This window comes from Anolis sagrei, chromosome 3 (genome assembly GCF_037176765.1).
Source record: "Anolis sagrei isolate rAnoSag1 chromosome 3, rAnoSag1.mat, whole genome shotgun sequence".
Lineage (NCBI taxonomy): Eukaryota > Metazoa > Chordata > Lepidosauria > Squamata > Dactyloidae > Anolis > Anolis sagrei.
Genome location: NC_090023.1, coordinates 205,605,797 through 205,622,839, shown reverse-complemented (window position 1 = coordinate 205,622,839; position 17,043 = coordinate 205,605,797). Strand labels below are relative to the sequence as shown.

General features: G+C 37.3%; 1 protein-coding gene across 1 annotated transcript in view; it reads left to right on the top strand.

Moving 5' to 3' along the window:
* Positions 1-17,043, top strand: part of ATRNL1 (attractin like 1) — a 678,126-nt gene that overhangs the window by 346,558 nt on the left and 314,525 nt on the right. Inside the window, exon 26 of the mRNA XM_060768490.2 lies at positions 8,727-8,805. Within this exon, the coding sequence (XP_060624473.2) occupies positions 8,727-8,805 (79 nt within the window). The remainder of the gene's footprint in view (positions 1-8,726; positions 8,806-17,043) is intronic.

Here is a 17,043-nt window from a genome sequence, read left to right as displayed (position 1 = left end):
GGAACAATGTCATTTGGTTAGATACTATTATTTCATTATAGATTCCAACTGTTTTTGTTTCATCATATCTCACACTCAGTGCCACGTCGTTTCATAGTTTGTCATTTCCAAAGCAAACAGTTTATATTTACCTAATTAAAATATCCAATTCCATACAACTTGAGTTCAGTCACACCAAATATAACATATAATAAAAACTTTATTTATATTCCGCTCTATCTCCCTAAGGAGACTCAGTATATATTCCAGTTCTTGCTTTATGACATCTAGCTTTCTCTGCTTGATGATCCTCACATCTCATCTTGCTATTATTTGTGTTGTGCAGCCTCAGACATGTTTTTCACAGCAGCCTAATATCCTTTTGACGCAAATCCAGTTTTCAATACAGTTATCATACACAGTGCCATTCATATTTTGCTGTTCTCCTCCCAACTAGCTGGTTGAATGCTTTCCAAACTGTGGGTCTCATCTTCCAGTTCTTACCATCTGCTTCCTTTTGGATTATCTGTTCATTGGAGTTTTGAGACATGAGTGGTTTGCCCATGTCAACTTCTGCACAGAATTGCTAAGAGTTAGCTAAAGTGTCAGTGTTATTGTCTATAAGAAACACCTCATCACTATCAACTTCCACTATTCCTGCTGTTGAAGGAAGCTGATCTCAGTGTCTTTGTGGCTGTTGATTTTTCCAATTTTCTTTATATCACATTCACTTCAGTGATGCTTCAGAATGCTTAGACATGGGCTTGCAGTGTTACATCTATTTATGGGATACATTTTTATTGATCACATACAAACATAATACAGTATGAGTCAGAAGAGCTAATTTAGAATTAAAAGTGAATAGTAAAATAACTTTTCATTTTTATATTACTTTACATAGTATTACTATGTTGATTTTGCTGAAAGACATAAGCAAGGAGACAATTTTTTCCAGTTAGTAACATATGCAAAGAAAATGACAAACTATTGTAGAAAATTTCTGCACGACTAAATCACTTTATATTGTCTGCCTTCCCACGTTCAATCAAATAAACATCAGCTTCAAAGATAAGGGTTGGAATATATGTATATTGCTCATTGAGGTCAACGAGACTTACTTCTGAATAGTTTAAAACAAAAACAAAGATGGGAATGTGTCTGCGTCTTTCTAGTACAGTAGAGTCTCACTTATCCAACGTAAATGGGCTGGCAGAATGTTGGATAAGTGAAAATGCTGGATAGTAAGGAGGGATTAAGGAAAAGCCTATTAAACATCAAATTATGTTATGATTACATTATGATTTTACAAATTAAGCACCAAAACATCATATTTTACAACAAATCAACAGAAAAAGCAGTTCAATACACAGTAACATAATGTAGTAATTACTGTATTTACAAATTTAACACCAAAACAGATAAGACTTCTTTCTTTTTCCCACCCTGGACTGCAATGGATAATACAGAACGTTGGATAAGCGAAGGTTGGATAAGTGAGGTTCTACTGTATCTTCTGACTTCAAGCATCAACCTCCTCAAAATATCTAATTCAGTAGGAAGAATGGAAGGATGGAGGGAAGAACCAAGAGAAAAGGAAAGGTCTAAGGAAATTTCCATTTAATTATGTCAGTGTCTAGCAATGTGTGAGCAAAGATAAACCTATATAAAAAATTGCAAAGAGATTCCTTACAGCAAACCCAAATTATAATATACAGTTTTGTATATTGTATGTTCTGTTACATGATCTATTCTTTCTGCCTTTACATTCTTTTACAGTTGCTTCCCAACCCCAGTTTTTCAATGTTCTTCTGCTGTTCTTCTGCTGGATTACACTTTCTAATAACAGATCTATGTGATATATTTCCTCCAATCTTAATTATTTTTTTCTTCCTGAATCTTTTTCTGAATCTTCTAGAGGGACAGTCCTTTACTCTTTCAATAAATGCATTTCCCTAAAAGGTTATTATCGTTATCACATCATGTATAATGATGGCACTACCTGCAAAATTCTGATCATTTTGCTGCATGGGATCGGTACCAAATCAAGTCCCTCAGTTATTCAGATCAAGGAACATAACATCCAAAGCCAACCAGGTTCCTTGGGCCCATGAGGAAGAGCATTCCACAAATAGCTTTCACTGTCCTACTGGTAAAATAGCAGATTAAATAAATTATTCGTTGCTGCTAATTCAGTATATCCAAATATGTTCTCTGGGCAGCTATAGTTCTCTGCCTAATAGGTACTTCCGTATTGATATTTCAATTCAGCCTTAATGTAATTTTGTCAATAACAGTGCCAGAATTTCAAGCTCATAGCTCAGAATCAGCCCCATTGAAGAGATAATTCAGCTCTCTACATTTACATTATCTGAGATTGCAGTGCATGGGGCAAGGAAGTCCAGAATAGCAGTACACAATGGAAATATTCACAATACTATTAGAGCACAACATATTAAAAGTTGCAGATTAATTTACAAAGATGGATGAAAAACAACCCTTTTCCTAAGCGTCCTGTTCCCAAAATACAAACCACATTGATGTGGATAAATGTTGAACTCGCAGTGATTTTGACACACCCCAAATTTGTCTTCCTGCTCTTTGCAACTCACTTTCAGTAATTCAAATATAATGAAAACTAGTTTTGTTGAAGTGCTGTTCTCTACAGAAGTATAGCAGAACAATTTTCTTTTAAATGCTGTTTGCAGCATTTCACATACTGAAGAAGCTCTTACTGCTTGATTTACCAACCCAAGCCATCAAGGAAATTAATATGTCGACCATCAGAAACTGCTGAATTTCTGCAGCCGTCGGAATTCAAAAGCATAAAAACCACAGGAAACCTCGCAATGTAGTAATCTTGTCTATTTCTTTTCTATTAATGCAGACTTAATTCTACCATTTGATATTTACCTACATTTTCAAATATTTCAGTGATGTGGAATCCAATAGCATCTGTTCAATAGTAATAATCTAAAAGTGTACTACCCATAAACATTCTCCATCATAGAATTTAGTGACTTTCTCTAGTAGCCATTTTTAAAGAGACACTTACAATTTTGATGATAGGTAAACATACCTTAATTTGCTTCATATTTAGTTTGTTTTCCACAAGATTTCTCTAAAAAAACTGCCTAAAGTTAACTTGCAAAGAAAACTTACACCTTTGAATGAGAGAACCCATGGAAATACATAGCGATTGCTGCAGTCCTGAGCAGCTTAGATACTAAAATAAAAATTAAAAAAACAGTTTTTGATAAAGATTTCTAATTTCCTCTGCTTCCCTACCTCCCAAGGCTATTACAAAAACAGAAAATGATATCTCCATGCCATAAAACCACAATATCTGTGGCTTTCCAATTGCTAATAGATCTGCCAATAGTGCAACATTCTTTGATAGACAATTGGGAATCCTGATGAACTCAGTAAAATATGGCCTGAGTTTCATATATGATCTGAGAGAATTGCTGTGGCAAATTTTGAAGCACAGCTGATCATTGCAATCCTCATAGCTACAGCAGTAAGGTGTTGAGAAATTCAGGTAAAAAAAAACAGATCTGGTGGATCTAGCATTTTTCTCTTTGTAACAGGAATAAGGTTTTACTTACCAATAAATAGACTAGCACACACAAAAAGTAAAGACAATTTTATTAAATTGTTTTTAATGATAGGCAAGGCCTGGTGTGGGAGATGCTGGGACATTACTCACCTAAACCTCCTTGCCAACTTTTTTGAGGAAATCACCATAGCCCCTTAAAGCAGTGGTTCTCAACCTTCCTAATACTGCAACCCCTTAATACAGTTCCCCCATGTTGTGATGACCCCCAATCATAAAATTATTTTGTTGCTACTTCATAACTGTCATTTTGCTGCTGTTATGAATTGTAATGTCAGTATCTGATATGCAGGAGGTATTTTCATTCACTGGACCAAATTTGGCACAAATGCTTGATAGGCCCAAATATGAATACTGGTGGGGTTGGGGATTGATTTTGTCATTTGGGTGTTGTAGTTGCTGGGATTTATAGTTCACCCACAATCAAAGAGCATTCTGAACTCCACCAATGATGGAATTGAACCAATCTTGGCACACAGATAATACTGGAAGGGTTTGGTGGGCATTGACCTTGACTTTTGGAGTTGTCGTTCACCTACATCCAGAGAGCAGAAGAAGAGCTTTTGATAGGAGGATTCACCATCTGTTTCCAAAAAGGAAGAGAAGGATAGGCGGAGAGATCTTCAGCCTTCTCTGCCAAAGGGATTCCCAAGACCATCAGAAATATATGTCCCGACCCCCAGGTTGAGAAGCACTGCCTTAAAGGAAAGCTGATTGCTCTCAGATAAGCAATTAAACTGGAAGGGTGATCAGAGTGTGTTGATCCTTAAGCTGCATGGATCTTTGATGCTGGTGAAGACCCAAGAACAGTAACTTCCGCACCCCATATTGATTGATTCCCAAGGGCAATTCCAGCTTCCTATTCTTCACCAAAAGGGGAGGGGGCAGAGGTGCTCACTGAACTCATCTTCCCACAAAACCTGCCAATCAGGAGCTATTTAAGGCACCACCATTAGGCTATTGTGAAGTCCTCATGACAATACAAGTGAGGGTAGGATTTTACTTAGTCAAGTATATTTAAAGCATGAAAAATGGGCAAGAGGGAGAATCTACATAGATCAGAGGGAGAGAAGGGGTAGAGTAACCCCTATATGCAACAATTCCTCCACTTCATTTAAACATCAGTTTAACTGAACTCAGTTTAATTGATCTCCCACTCCCATGTGGGCTAAGGATGAGGGAAATCTCATTTTCAGACTCACAGATCCCTATGATAGTGCATGGTGGGCATTCAAGGCCAAAACTTCCACTTTGCATTTATAAAATTATAATTTATAAAAATATATTGTTTCTGGGGAAATTTTCTGCAATCCTCACCTATCTACAGTGAGGATTGCATTTACTTTCAGTGGGAAACGGGAAGCTTGAAAAAGTTCATCATTGACCATGCTGATCAAAAAGCAAAGTCCCTTTGGCCCTTTGAGCTCTTACTTCACATTATCTCCGTTGAAACATGGGGAACAGTTCCTGAACAGGGGATGCTTTAATTTTAGATGCCTACAGTTCCAAAGTCACTATTTCTATGGCTGCTGCAGTTTTAACATTTTGTGGGTTTGGAAACTTTTAAGTGAACTGGCAGACAGCCAGTAGTGATTTCTGAAGCTAAACAACCACAATAGACATTTGACAGATGCTGTCAAACAGGTAATGGGATCAGTAGATATACAAGGGACAAAGGTACAATTATTTGAGCCAAAAGCATGATAACATGTGTTTACTGAAACTGGAGCTTAGTACAGAATTGATGATAAGAGTTCAATAAAATACAGAGAAACTCAGAGCATTTGATAGTTTTGAATTTCTAGCAGTTTCAGATGTTAGCACATTCTTTTTAAAAATATGTACTAGCAAGAACCACTTTTAAAAAAAGTAATACACTATTAACATATTATTAATATGGGCTGGAATTCAGTATCACTCTTATGGAGGCGTAAATAGGAATTACGCATTCGTAACTGAGCTCTCTCTCATAAGTTGAAGTTTGTTTGATGGCAGTTAACAACAACTAATTCATATTTATGATCCCTCTGTAGCCACAATTGTGGCACGATGGCCATGATCATAACTGCTCCTCCCCACAAATACATACCAAAAACCAAATATGCTGTTCTGGTCCTGAACCGGTGCCTGTAATCAGTAATGGACTGGAGGAGGGCCAACAACTGAAATTAAATCCAGACAAGACAGAAGTACTCCTGGTCAGTTATAAGGTGGATCAGGGTATGGGATTACAGCCTATGTTTCATGGGGTCCCACTCCCCCTGAAGATACAGCTTCGCAGTTTAGGGGTGATCCTGAATTCATTGTTGACCTTGGAACCCCTGGTGTTGATGGTGGCCAGGAGTACCTTCACACAGTTAAAACTTGTGTGCTGGCTGTGCCCATATCTTGAGACACCTGACTTGGCTGTGGTAATCCATGCCTTAGTCACATCCTATTTAGACTACTGCTCTTTACATGGGGTTGCATTTGAAGATAGTTCTAAGCTGCAACTGCTGCAGAGATCGGCAGCCAGATTACTAACTGGAGCGCTGTATTGTGAGAGGATGACTCATGCTGTGGCAGCTCCACTGATTGCCGGTCCACTTCCGGGCTAAATACAAAGTGCTGGTTGTTATCTATAAAGCCCTAAATGGTTTGAGTCAAGACTATTTGTCTAATTGCATTCCCCTTTACAGGCCATCTTGTACGCTGCAGTCAACGGAGGAGGCCCTGCTCTCGGTCTGAAGTATGGCTGGTCGGAATGAGAGAGGGGGCCTTCTCCATGATCACTCCCCATCTCTGGAACTCCCTTCCTAAAGAAATCAAAATGGCCTTCATCCTCCTCTTCTTGAAAAAAACTCTTGAAAACACATCTATGCACTTTAGCATATGAAGAGGAGGAGGAGTATGACACTTTTCATTCCATCGAAATGCTGGCCGATTTATTTGCATTCCACTGCTGCTATCATACATGAGAAAGAGCAATCATGACAGCTATTTTATGTATTTTAATCATTTTGTCAGTGTCTATGTCTTAATTGTTAATTATGTTATTAGTATAATTATATTAATTTATTCATATTTTGTATTATTTTTGATGTTAATTTTTCTTTTGTTATAAGTTTATTGTGATTATTTTGTATTATTTTAAAGATGTTTGAATTCGCATTGGCCATTGAATGTTTGCCTTTTTGTGTGTGTTTAAACCACCCTGACTCCCCTCAGAAAGAGAGGGTGGTCTATAAAAAAGTATTATTATTATTATTATTATTATTATTATTTTACTGAGCATCAGCCACATCAAGAAAAACAACTCAATTCTTTCAACATTTGAGAAGCAGAATCCTCATTTCACTTCCATGCAACAGCCTTACTTGTTACCAGGCAAAAGTGGAAATGTCATCCACCCATGCCCTGACGGTGCCAGAACAGATCTCTTATCAGCAGGGCTGTAGCCAGGATTTTGATTCGGGGGGGGGGGTGAGTTTGATTTGGGGGGGGGGGCTGAGTCTGAGTGAAAGAGGGTCTACCCTAGCGAACCTTTTGTATCATTACCCCAATACCCCCATGTATATGGTATATATTGAGCATGGTGATCAGATCATGATATGAATAAACATAACAGTTTAAATAATGTACCAGTAAGGCCTTTTCACAGACCATCATGAGAATTCCAGGGGGAGGGGGGGCTGAAGCCCCCCCTCCCCCCTGGCTACATGCCTGTCTATCACTGTGGCTCATGCCTAGTAAAGTAGATGATGGGGTTACACATACAACTAAGTAATCTATGCAGAATTCTTGTAGCATTATTTTGAGAGCTGGAGGAAGGAGCACAATAATCTCCTCAAAAATACAAAGATGCCAGAAATGGCGTAATATCACCCCAAATATTTTTGAACACATAAATATATATTTTACTTCCAATATCCCCAGAAAACTAGAGTTATGAAATGTTATTTTTATAAAAATATTCTTGTGGCCTTATTATATCCAAATATAACATGTTACAAGTAACAAGTGACTCTCAAATTCTATGAACGCTGTCATGTTGAAAATATTAAGCTTGCTAATTTGAAATACTTCTGATCTTGTCATATTTCTGATTATCTCTGGTAAATCTTCAGTTGAACCATGTCTTTTAAAAGACAATATATCTGCATATATGCACTGACAGTGCATATGTGCACTGACTGTTCTTGGAAAATGAAAATTACCTACTATTAACTATTCGCTGGCAACTTAGCGGACTGGTTACCACAATCTTCTCTACATAGGTTTCTAGAGGTTTTCAAGTCTTTTCTGGCTTGGGACCTAAGCAAAATATATATTTTCTATATCAACTGCCCCAGACAGTAATACCGCCTCATTCAGATCTTCTTCAGAGAACCACTACCATTCTATATAATATGGGTTATAACAGGGAGACTTTTTTTCTTTTTTTCTTTTTCTTTTGTGGAACTCCTTCTGTAAGGAAGCTAGGCTGATAAGGGTGACAAAGATATTGTGTCATCTTTTATGTCTTGAGTTGAGTTATTTTTTATTATTTTAATGCTGCCTATTTTAAGAAAGTGAAAGGTGTATTCCCTTTATTATTGATTTTAACTATTTCATTGTATATTTTGTTTTGCTTTAATTTATCTTGTAAACTTCCTGGAATAAATGTCATCTAAGGTTGTGTATAAAGCATCATAAATAAATAAAACATCCAAGAGTATTGACTTGACATTTCATGGGAAAACAATGAGGTGGTTCATTTTTTTTATCAGCATTGTATTGTAGAAACTACTCTTCCTGAACTTGTGTTCACTTAAAAGTTGTTTCTAGTTGTTATATTTATACTGCTTGAAATGTTTGTTGTGACCGATAAGCAGTATGGAAAAACCTTTAAACAAAGAAACTCTGATTTTTCTATGTTCTTGAACATCAAATCTTAGAAAATTTGCAGCTTCTCTATACTGCATTGGAAAGCTGGCATCTGTTATAGGACAAAAGAGATACAGAATTTGGTGTGTGACATTTTTGATGTTATTTTTTTCTCGATATATTTCCTCCAGCATTATCGTCTCCATGCCATCAAATGTCAATACTTTTCAGAAAGAGTTGTGTAGTACGCTCTGGTTTCTAATTCATTTTTCATGCTTTACAATTGCAGTTGTTTCTTGTCATTGCTGTTGGTGGCTGCTGTGGTCTGGAAAATCAAACAAACCTGCTGGGCTTCTCGACGGAGAGAGGTAAGTGTAACATTAGAGTCACTATGATAGGTGTTCTGGGTTTCTTTCATTTTATTTTATGCAGAGGAAACAGAGTATTGCAGGTACAAGCTACTTGTCATACATCTTTTTAACATTTTCGCTTTTTTGGCCATTTTTCTATATAACAGAAATCAGGACAGATAGGTAGGTTTTATAAAGAAAACTTAAACTATAAATTAAATGTAACACTTAAAATATGGCTAAGAGTTAGTTTTATGTTTATATTTGTCAAATCAGTTATAATTATATTCTAATGATATACTATTTCCCCTACATGTATCTTTTAAATGAACTGCCTTCAACTTTTCTTTTTTGAAGTTGCACATGGAGATTTTGAGCATTTTCCCAGCCTGGAGGAGGGAAAGGGCTCTAATATACATGTATGCCAAATTTCTCTTGCTTAGCTAGGAGATAAACTTGTTGGATGTATACATCCTTAGTTGTGTGTAGCGAGAAGCAATAGTAAGAACCTCAGTAAGACGAATATATACATTTTTTTTCAGTGTTCCATCTTTTTCATGCTTTTTCTGAGTCATAATTGTCTCTTCCAAGATTTCCCAACATTTCCTAATAGCATTAATGGAACTTGAGCATTTTTAAGGTGGGAAAATGCACATAAACAATTTACTGGTGACCGTCAAGATGAATTTCTGCTAGAGAAGCTTGAGCACTATAATCCTAAATATGTGTTGGCATATTGCTTTTAAACCCCCAACTTATATGCATCCTTTCTCTTGCTAGGGTGGAAAGAACAAAGAAGGACTGGGGTATTGGAGTGAATATTCATAAAAGAATTGGAGTGTACAATAAGATTTTTTTTTCTTACTTGGAAGCAGTTACATAGTTTTGTGTATATTCAGTTGTAAAGATTCCTGTTGTACTATTATCATTTGAATAAGTATTTGAGTGAGATGACCTTCTAGATGCTCTTCTAGCATGTATTCATCCAGTTTCCTTGTGATTATCATACTATGGTTTATCAAAATGAATCTATTGTGGGATTCACATATTTTATAGTTTTCTGAAAATCGGAAGAAAAATAGGAGTTCTCCATCCAACAGAAAGGCTTAATAGCTTAGAAGAAGGAAAACATCCAAGCTGATGTCCATGTCTTTCCTTTCCTTCTTTGGTTCTACTAGGCCTTATTTTAAGCGAAAGGGACTCCATTTGTTTCTCCCTACCTATAGCTGCATAATTTTGGTTTTGGGAATAAGAGAAAAGAAAGCTACGTTTTAAGTTCTTGCAATACACTGCCTCTCTTGCATAGATTACTTTGTGGACATGGCTAAATGCAAGTATATGTTAAGCTAATATGTCTGAGATACGCTAAGCTTCTCATGAGATGTGATGAAATATAAGAAAATTATATTTACAAAATTCTACTTTTGTTTTCTATTTGATTCATTTTGGATTTTGTTTACTAATTTATTTGTATTGTTTCAACTGAAAAGGATTTGTGTCTCTGTAGATAAGACATTAGTCAAACCTTCAGAAATCCAACTTGAGATGCAAGTCCAGAATTTCCAAGGTTAAAATTTTGCACATGCTATTAGACCAATATATAGGAAGTGGCAATCAGGGAAAATATTGTGGACTTTGACTTTTTTAGATTTAGTAAATCACATTTCTCACCACAGCTCATCTAACATATGAAACTACTAAATTATGCAATACAGTTCCCTTATCTACAATTCAATATCCACAGCTTCACTTCCTCATGCTCAAAATTTTCTTCTTCTCTTCGCTCCTGCACACTAGCATTTGTGGGGCCCAGTAGATCCTCCAGAGTGATTCTATGGCATGGTTCTGCCCCATGTCAAAATATAGGTGCTCTTATCCATGGTTTCAGGTGCCCATGGTAGACCTTGGAATCAATCCATTGTGGATATTGGGTTTGTGTGTATGAAGGAATTTGGCTTCCAGTGACTGAGAATGCTCTGATATCATGGGTCATTATTGCTATAACTAAGATAGATGAAGAAAAGGCTGCTACCCCATAGCCTGAGTTCTGGGTGCTATATTACCTAGGTAAACTGATTGTGTAAACTGTAAAGAAAAACAAATAATTCATTTACTAGAATGTGGGTTTTTGTTTGTTTGCAAGATTTCATTTTTCTGGCAGCTGTGCCTTATTTTGTTTTACCTGTACAGTAAGAATATAAACATTTCTTAAAATGAAGAGTGTAAAAATATTTCCTTTCCAATGCCGAAAACATGTACATCTACAAATATTACATCTGTTTCTATTGTTTGGATAAGTGCATGTTTGTGAGTTTTTAAAGTATCTTTGCAGAGCTTGTTATAACAGCAAGGCCACTTTGTTATAAAGGTTCTTTTGCAATCAAGTATTCTTAAAACATCCAGATGAGGTTAAAAATTATCCCACCTCCTGCCATGTAGTCATGTAATTGCTCTGAATGTATATCTGCTGCAATTCTTTACTTATGTAGACAGATTTTTTTAAAAAAACTTAGACGATGACTTAAGTACTATGCTTATGGGATTTTGCAGTGACAGTTTAAGCTTAAGTTATTCTTTCTTTAAGAGGCATTGGTAGTCTCAAGTTTGTTTAGATCAGTGGTTCCCAACCTATTTTTGACCAGGGACCACTATCCAGCATTAGTACCAAAAGAGTTGTGAATCAGTTTTGGGTCAACTGCAGATTCGGTTTGGTTATTTGGGGTGCTGATTCAGAAAATTGCATTGGATAGATCACATCAGCTCTAGTTTCTGATAGAGAATATATGCCATCCAGTAGTCGCCATCTCCTTGCCCACAGGAAACTATATTTAATAATCTAGAGCGGATGTGGTAGTAGTAATCCTTCAGGGATAGTCAGCCTCTCCCCTCCCAACATCCCCGTTACTTCAGCACTATTAAGAGGGTTTGGCAAAACCAGTTGCTCCCATTGCCGCATGGTTTTGAGGCAACGGTGTAGTAATTGTGAAGCTGCAGATCATATTTTCATTCGAAGGGACCACTAGCAATTCACGGACCACAGGTTGGGAACCACTGGTTTAGATCCATTGATGGAGTTCATGTATAACTGTAGATAACTAATATGTCATATATTTATTACAGAGAATAGGCAGTTAGAAGAAATTAAAAGTAATTAGTATCAGTGCATATATAAATGCGAAATTGATAAATGCATTTTTCAGAATGTGGCAAACTGCTGAATTGTGTAAAAATGTTTCTTTTCTTTTTTCTTTTTTTGTAGTCTCCATGCCTCATACATTTGCAGGGAATTGGAATACAGTTTTTCTCAGCAATTGTGTTAGCTTCTGTTATATAAAATGAGAGGTAAAATGATGCCCTGGCCTGAGCCCTCCAAAATACCTACTAAATTCTTAGTTGTGATAGAAGAAGACCTGACATTTTTGAAGTCAGTAAAAATGGCTCTCTGACAACTTTTAGGAAGCTTCTGTTCTATTTTTCACCTCCTTTTTTTCTTCTTTGAGGGCTTCCTGTATTCTTGTATTAATTATTATTCGAACTACAGCAGAGATGGGCAACCTCTTGGGCCAATTTTGTCTCTGGAACACTTCATGGGTACAAAGAGTGCAAAAATGCCAAAAGCTGGGAGGGCAAAAGTCAAGCCCCAAGTGGCTGAAAGTTTAATTTGTGTTTTGAAAAACGTGTGTGGTTTTTTAAATGATAAAAATGCAGTGGGTACTATCTCATTCCAAAGGTGAATCATCATTCCTATGAGAAGCATGCCAATCTTTTTTTTCTGACAGGAAAAGGTTGAAGGTCTGGTGCTGTTGAGGTATGTGAAATCAGCCAGGCAAGGGTACATATGGCCTTGCTCATCCTTATCTATGGTTTTCTGTTTACTTTTTCACTTTTCTTATTGTTCTTCTTTTCTCCAGTGACTCCAATTGTTCTGAGGCTCTCAGAACAATATATTCATACTAACCATTGGTCACCAGCATACTAGCTTATTTATTATCTCTATATAAAATTAAATGTGATTTTGGAACTGCCCTTTATCATTGATGCTGCATCAAAGAAATGTACTGACTTTTGGGCATTTTTTAAAAGAGTTTCAGGATAGCTTCTTAATCCAAACAGGTCTGCTCTTCATCCACACAGTGGTTCAGTAAAATAATTTTTAGATTTTTTTTTTTGTTCAGTAGTTGATAGCTCCAGAGCCTTGTCACTGTGACAGAAAAACTATAGTCCAACAGGAACAAATGTACAAGGACTTGTATATCAGTTTGTGTTTTGCGTATACATAATTACAAAATAGCAGGCTAGCTGGTTGTCCTTATGTAGGCATGAATGTGGAAAATGAACCAACCCATCTATCTGCTTTTAGTCTCCTGTGGAGAGAAAGAATGGGGTATAAACAAACATCATCATCATCATTATTTAAGACATTAACTACTACATGATTGTAATACTACATTATCTACTACATGATTCAAAAGGCATAGTAGCCTTTTGAAGAGATTGCAACAGAAATCCCTGCTAGTGTTGTGGTATTTGTGGGTTCATTGTGGATGGTGTTCATTGAAGGGTTGGTTCATTTTCCACATTCATGCTCAGGTAATATGAGCAAATACAAACAAAGCCTGCTACATTTATTTTCAACAGGTAATTAATAATTAACACACAACCTTTGGCTTTTCCTTTCATCTACTAGTATTGACATAAGCTGCAGAACATCACACTGTATGTGAACAGAATGCTTTGAAATGCAAAACCTAATTAAAATTAATGTAATCTTATTTTAGGACACTGGTGTATCAGCGAAAAATACCATAGGGAGTATCATGAATATTTGAGTAGATCATTATTTTTAATCCATGCTTGTACACAAGTCACTTATGAAACATGACTTGATATTTTGGTAGGAATTTATCTGGCAGTGCTATTTGACAAAGACCTAAACTCCAGTTAATTATTTTTGAACAGTTATGTATGACAATAGAAATATTGGATAATTAACAAAATCTATGAATTGAGCAACTGTTATGTCTAATTAAGTATCACACTCTGAAAGGTGTGATCAGGTCAAATTTAAATTAAGTACCACTGGGCTATTGATTTAAACTACAAGAAAGGAGATTCCATCTGAACATTAGGAAGAATTTCCTGACTGTGAGAACTGTTCAGCAGTGTAACTCTCTGCCTTGGAGTGTGGTAGAGACTCCTTCTTTGGAAGCTTTTAAACAGTGGCTGGATGGCCATTTGTCAGGGGCGCTTTGAATGTGATTTTCCTGCTTCTTAGGAGGGGGTTGGACTGGATGGCCCATGAGGTCTCTTCCAACTCTATGATTCTAAGTGAGACCTCAGTTCAAGTAATTTACAATGCAATCCTATACATGTCTTTAGGAATAAGTTTGATTGTGCTAAAAGAGACTTTTTTCTAGGATATGTTTAAGGATTTCATTGTGTGAAGGTGGCAAACAGACATTGAAGCAGGACAGTTATATTTGGTGCTGATTCAATTGCACGATGCTGTGTGCAACCCTTTGCTGGTCTACCACCTCTGTGTGATAAACCTATCCCTGATGGAAAACTCATCAATAGCTGCAGATCATGTCATATTCCTGTCACTTCCCTGATGGGAAGATCTCATTCTGCTTCTTTGGCAGCAAGTTTCTAAGTAGCGCTGATGAAGGAGGACACTGGGCTGTTCTTTTCAGTAATGCATGTTGCTGCCCACCAGCATTCAAGTTCAGAAAAGAAAATTGTGCTGTGATTAGAACTATTTAAGATAGGGTCAGAAAGATGGAAGCAGAACTGGGAAAGCCACAAAGCAGCAATAGTGTAGCATAGATTCCCAAGAGAGCAACTATTGAGACAACTCAGTATCTCCTCACACTGATACCTCCCTCTTGTTGAGTCATGGTGCAGTCTCTTGTCTGAGAAACATTGAGAAATCAAAGAGGTAGGGAAGAAAGATATTAGATTGATTTTTCCCCTGCAAAATATATGGGAGCTAACCCAAAAGAGTCTAGAGAGCCTGAAGTATCCTGATTGAGCCCTTGTCTCAAGACTGACCCCTTGTCTGATATTTCTCTTCTACCATGTGGCCTGCAGGAAGATCTAAGGTCTAAGTCTTTGGGCCAAAATCTGAGTTCTGGAAAAATATGAAAGTTGTAATAGTTACACAAATAACTGTGTAATAGGAAGGGAATGCAAAACTAAGCCAACCTCTCTTCTTCTTTGGACAGATCTACACTGACACTATATTATGGCTTCAAGGTGACTCAAAACTGTGGTAGCCATAAAGCACATGCCTCCAATGTGTGATGCAGCACAGATTTAAGTGTATAGAGCACATTCAAGAATGCCGCAGGAAAGTCTGGATTGAGCCCTTCAATGTTGTGACTCAGCTGGAATCTCAGTGATAGTGTCAATGATTCTGATGGGGATGATGGGTTTCAGATGCACAGTCAGGTGCAAAGTTATGATGTCCCTGCGTTAGACGAAGAAGACCAGGAACAGGGAGAAGAAGTTCAGTTGTTTCCCACAGCGAGGGATGACGCTGGGGAAAGTGAAACTACTGAGAGCCAAGTGGATTCAGGAAGGGAGGACGATTCTCACCAGATAGTTCTCAGCCTGATAATGAGGGGAAAGCACTAATGAGGAAATTGATCTTGATGGAGCTGGAGGCTTAAATTGAGCTGATTGGTTGGAATTTAAGGTTCGAAGGAGCGTCAGGATCACTAGCAGGTGAGAGAGGGAGGCTCGGGGCCATAGAAACACCTTCATGTTGTCCATAGAGTATTAAATAGGCTGTTTCAATATGCCTCAGTGTCAGAGCAACTTCCCGCTTCAACCAAGAGACTTTGGATTTATCTTACAACTTTCATGTTCATGTTTCAGGACTTTGTCATGTTCTCATGGGACTTTGCCTTGCCCGTGTCTTCATGGATCTTGTTTGCCTATGTTACTTTGGATTGATCTTTTGAAATATACTTTTGCCTTTTGAACTTTTTGTCCATAAAGACTACTGCTGGTGTGTTCTTTGGTGTCTTAAGCAAGGTGATTTTACCCTGAGGTGCAACATTCAATGCATTGCAGCAGATCCCAGTTTTTCCCAGATCCCAGAGCGAAATGGGTTCCACAGAAGTTGGGCAATTTGTATACACATACCCTTGTTGTAGTGCTCTGTAGAATTAGTAATGTGGGGTGAGGGAGATGCCAAAAATGCTCAAAATGCATAGCTGGCTAACAGAGGGCCAGTTGAACCCCTGGCTGGGTTAATTGGTTATCTTCACTCCTAACTGTCACTTTCCCCCCTTTTTGTTACCTCTTGTGCCTCTGTAGGACTGATGCACATCTCTCTCAGAAACAGGAAAAACATCCCTGCGGAGCTATTTAAGGTCAGGTTCTATGGTTCACATCACCTGGCCTCAAACTCAAACATGTTAATCTAAATGCCCGGACAGCAAAAACAGTTCCTCCAAATCAGTTCCCAACTGCATTTGTAGTGTCAGTGTAGAAGAGCCCTTTGAAACAAGGACCCCACCTGCTCAACTGATCAACTCCTTTTGAGGGCTCCATGCATACAGACCCAGCAGATATGTACTATAGATGCAACATACTCTTGTGGAAACAGTCACTCATCTATTAATGAGCAGTACACAAATGGTCTCTAATTTAATTGGGAAGCAAAAATAAAACTGATAGTTCATGTGTATTAAAAGCTAGTGTTAATACATTATTTGAACACATTTCTTTTTTAATTATTGCTAAAGGAATCCTGTAAATATAAACATATAAAATTTTGATTTTACAATAGAAAACGTAAGAACAAAGTTAAGAAGAATGAAACCTGCAATTGTACCATATTATGTGTGCGGACTTTCAGTTTCTATAGCAAGGCCTTCGAAATGTTTTAGACTTCAAGCCCCAGAAACATTGATCAACTCAGCCAGCCCTATAAAATATCTGCAGAATTGCCGGTTCCCTTGCCTGAAGAGCAATCTCCACCTGGCAAACTGAGCAGGCAATGAATAGTTGCCCTTTAACTTATGTAAATACACTTTAAAACTTGCAACAGCAGCCTCTTGATTTGTGATATAGTAAGAAGGGTAATGAGCTATCTGGCGAGAGAGACAGCGATGTGCTGTCCGTGAAATAAATTCTGTATTGTCCCTGGTGTTCTGCTCCCATTCAAGGTAATGTTTGGAGTTATGCCACCATATCCTGCCTACCTTCAAAGGAAAATAGTCTAGTTTATGAATTATTTTTATTTAA